Source organism: Cajanus cajan, chromosome 2, assembly GCF_000230855.2.
Source record: "Cajanus cajan strain Asha chromosome 2, NIPB_CcT2T_4, whole genome shotgun sequence".
Taxonomy (NCBI): domain Eukaryota; kingdom Viridiplantae; phylum Streptophyta; class Magnoliopsida; order Fabales; family Fabaceae; genus Cajanus; species Cajanus cajan.
Genome location: NC_138518.1, coordinates 43,593,217 through 43,596,176, shown reverse-complemented (window position 1 = coordinate 43,596,176; position 2,960 = coordinate 43,593,217). Strand labels below are relative to the sequence as shown.

General features: G+C 32.9%; 1 protein-coding gene across 1 annotated transcript; it reads left to right on the top strand.

The window, feature by feature from the left end:
• Positions 1-335: 335 nt before the first annotated feature.
• LOC145954930 (uncharacterized) lies at positions 336-1,997 on the top strand (the record flags this gene model as incomplete). Its single annotated transcript, XM_083069623.1, has 3 exons — positions 336-536; positions 699-991; positions 1,552-1,997. Coding segments are annotated over 3 exons (558 nt in total), but the record flags the coding sequence as incomplete, so codon positions are not given.
• Positions 1,998-2,960: the final 963 nt, after the last annotated feature.

The window sequence follows — 2,960 nt, the reverse complement described above, 5'->3', positions numbered from 1 at the left end:
CAAGCTTTAAAGCCTTTTAGATGTGAAGATCATATGTTTTCACGTGTTCATTGATCTGAAGAAATGACACAAAAACAAATCAGTGAAAGATGAGTGTGTGAAAGAAGCAAATCTTAACTGTATAATTGAAGTGGACAGCTAAGATTAAAATTAATTAAATCAACCTTGATCATCCGTATATAATTGTTTGCCAAAATTTACTCTTCTCACCTCTCTAGCTCTCAGTGTATATCATAACTTATCTCTTACATTGTTCATCATATTATTTTTCAGAGTTTTCAGCTAATAAGATCTTCCGGGCTCACTTTTAAAGATTAATCTACATTGCAGCTTGATCACCAGGTATATATGAGTTTTTCAGCTGCTACATTCCTAGGGACCAAGATATAGCAGATAAACTGTCTGAGACTGCTGAAGCTGCTGAGGCTGCAACATCTGCTGCTTATACTATGGATGAGCAACAGAGAATTGCTTGTGTAGAAATTGAGCGTTTGAATAAAGATTCTGAGAAGCAGCAAGACTTGTTTACACAGAAGGTATGCCTTTGTGCTGGTTCATATGAAAATATTTTTTGGGCAACAAAAATTCAAGTGATTCAGTAAACTGCTTTGGACAATTGACCCTTAGCTATTACTATGGGTGTTACTTGCAATGAAATTGTCTTGAGTGTTCATCTTTTCTTAAATTGTTTTTTGTAGCTAAAAGAGTCCGAAGAAAAGATTGTAGGCTTAATCAAAGAAAGAGAGCAAGTAATCAAGCAGAGAGATGTTGCTATTCAGGAAGCAAATATGTGGCGTTCTGAATTGGCAAAAGCTAGAAAGCATGATGTGATCTTAGAAGCAGCTGTAGTAAGAGCGGAAGAAAAGGTTAGGGTGGCAGAAGCAAATGCTGAAGCTAGGATAAAGGAGGTTGTTCAGAGAGAATCTGCAGCAACGAAAGAGAAGGAAGAGCTTCTTGCATATGTGAATGTACTAAAAGCCCAACTTCAAAGGTCAGACATCTTATTTTCTTTTGTCCTTGCATTTTATTTTGTTAATTAGTTTTGAGATCTACTTCCCCCTTTTTTAGAATTACCAAATCCCTAATTGGATGTAGTTTCCTACGTCTAACTCTGAACCCTCAGCCCCTCCTGTTCTCTTCTCTGTGCTACACCCACCCTCACTTTTTATTGAGTTTTTATGATGTCTCTTGTGTTTGAAATATGAATATGTCTTCTGAATTTGTTTGTTTCTTAGGCTGGTTGTTATTTTTTTTTTGTATGTTTTGCTTAAAACCCATGACCATGAGCTTTCATTGTTAAATATGAATGTCATGATTTTTAGTATTTTTTATAATGTTATGGTGTAAATTATTCAATCTGTATATAAAAAATAGTGACCATCTTGCTATGTGCTATATACTGTTCTATCATTTTTTAGGCTGGTCGCTATGTGCTATTATCTGCTATTATCATTTTTTAGGCTCCCGAGGCTTTATATCTAATATTATGATGAAATATTATTGTCCATATTTAACTTGCTGTGAATTGTGATTATATGTTGAATTGAACAGACTTTTAGCACTTTCTTGCACTTGGAGTATGGAGGTCCTGGTACACTCTTGGTCCTTTTGTTGACATGGCTGATGCCATAAATGAACGAGGATTGCCTGGTGGGCCACAATCTGCAAAAGTGGCATTTTTCATATTTTTTTTTTTTAGGATTGGTGAAGGATTTACATGCAGTGGATCAACATAGATAGAAATACTTATAGAATGACATTTGTCAATGCAATATGTCTTTAGCTCTATGAACAATGATACTTGAAATATAATACATACATGATGTTTAGAATAATATGATAATAATTACTGGTTGTTGACACTGATATAGAATCTCCATATTAGACTAGTATGTGAATAAGTCATCTACTTATCTTTTCCTTTTTTTTATGTTTTGTATATATAGTTTTTATTATTTAATGAAATTTAGCAAGAACAAAATCTTAAATTAAATATATCAGTTAATGAAATTTGAATTTTTTTTATACTTTAATGTCATTTTTTTGTATACAAGGTAATAATAAAATTTGAACTACACTTCATATAGAGTACACATATTCTTTATAAGAGATATTATATATATATATATATATATATATATATATATTTATAGGTACAATAATAATAATAATAATAAATAAATAAATAAAATAAAAAATACTTTTACCTATAGTCAGAGTATGTAAGAATAAGTTAATGACTTTTACCTACAGTCATAACATGTAAGTACAACTTAATGGTGTTTACCTATAGTAGGGAGTGTAAATAAAAGTCAATGATTTTTACCAACGCATATTGCAAATTGTAGGTAGCACGTATAGTGACAGTCAAATGTAGTTGTAGGTAAAATTATCTCTGTAGGTAAAACTTATAGTGATAGGCTATTAGTTGTAGCTATATGGCCCCTCAAAGTTGACAACTTCAATGTCTGTAGGTCAAAGTCCATGATACCTTTACCTATGGAATTTAGACTTTTAGTGACATTTTTTGTGTGTAGGCATAAGTCATTTTTCTTGTAGTGTGCTCGACTGAGTGGGTTCTCGGTCGAGGTCTTGATTTGTTTTTCATGCTCGATCGAGTGGGTTCTCGGCCGAGGTCTTGAGTTCTTTTTCACTCTCGATCGAGTAGGCTCTCGACCGAGGTCTTGAGGTGTTTTTCACACTCGACCAAGTAGGTTCTCGATCGTGGTCTTGAGTTGTTTTTCACTCTCAATCGACACTAGTGCAAAAATTGGATTTAAAATCGGAGTTTTAAGATCGGTTATAAGGTAACCAATCTTAAAAGTGACGCGGTGACAATTTTGTAAATAACATAAACACTTTTAAGATTGGTTGAAATTTAACCGATCTTAAAAGTACTTTTAAGATCGGTTATAAAAGAACCGATCTTAAAAGTGGCACTTTTAATATCGGTTACAAAA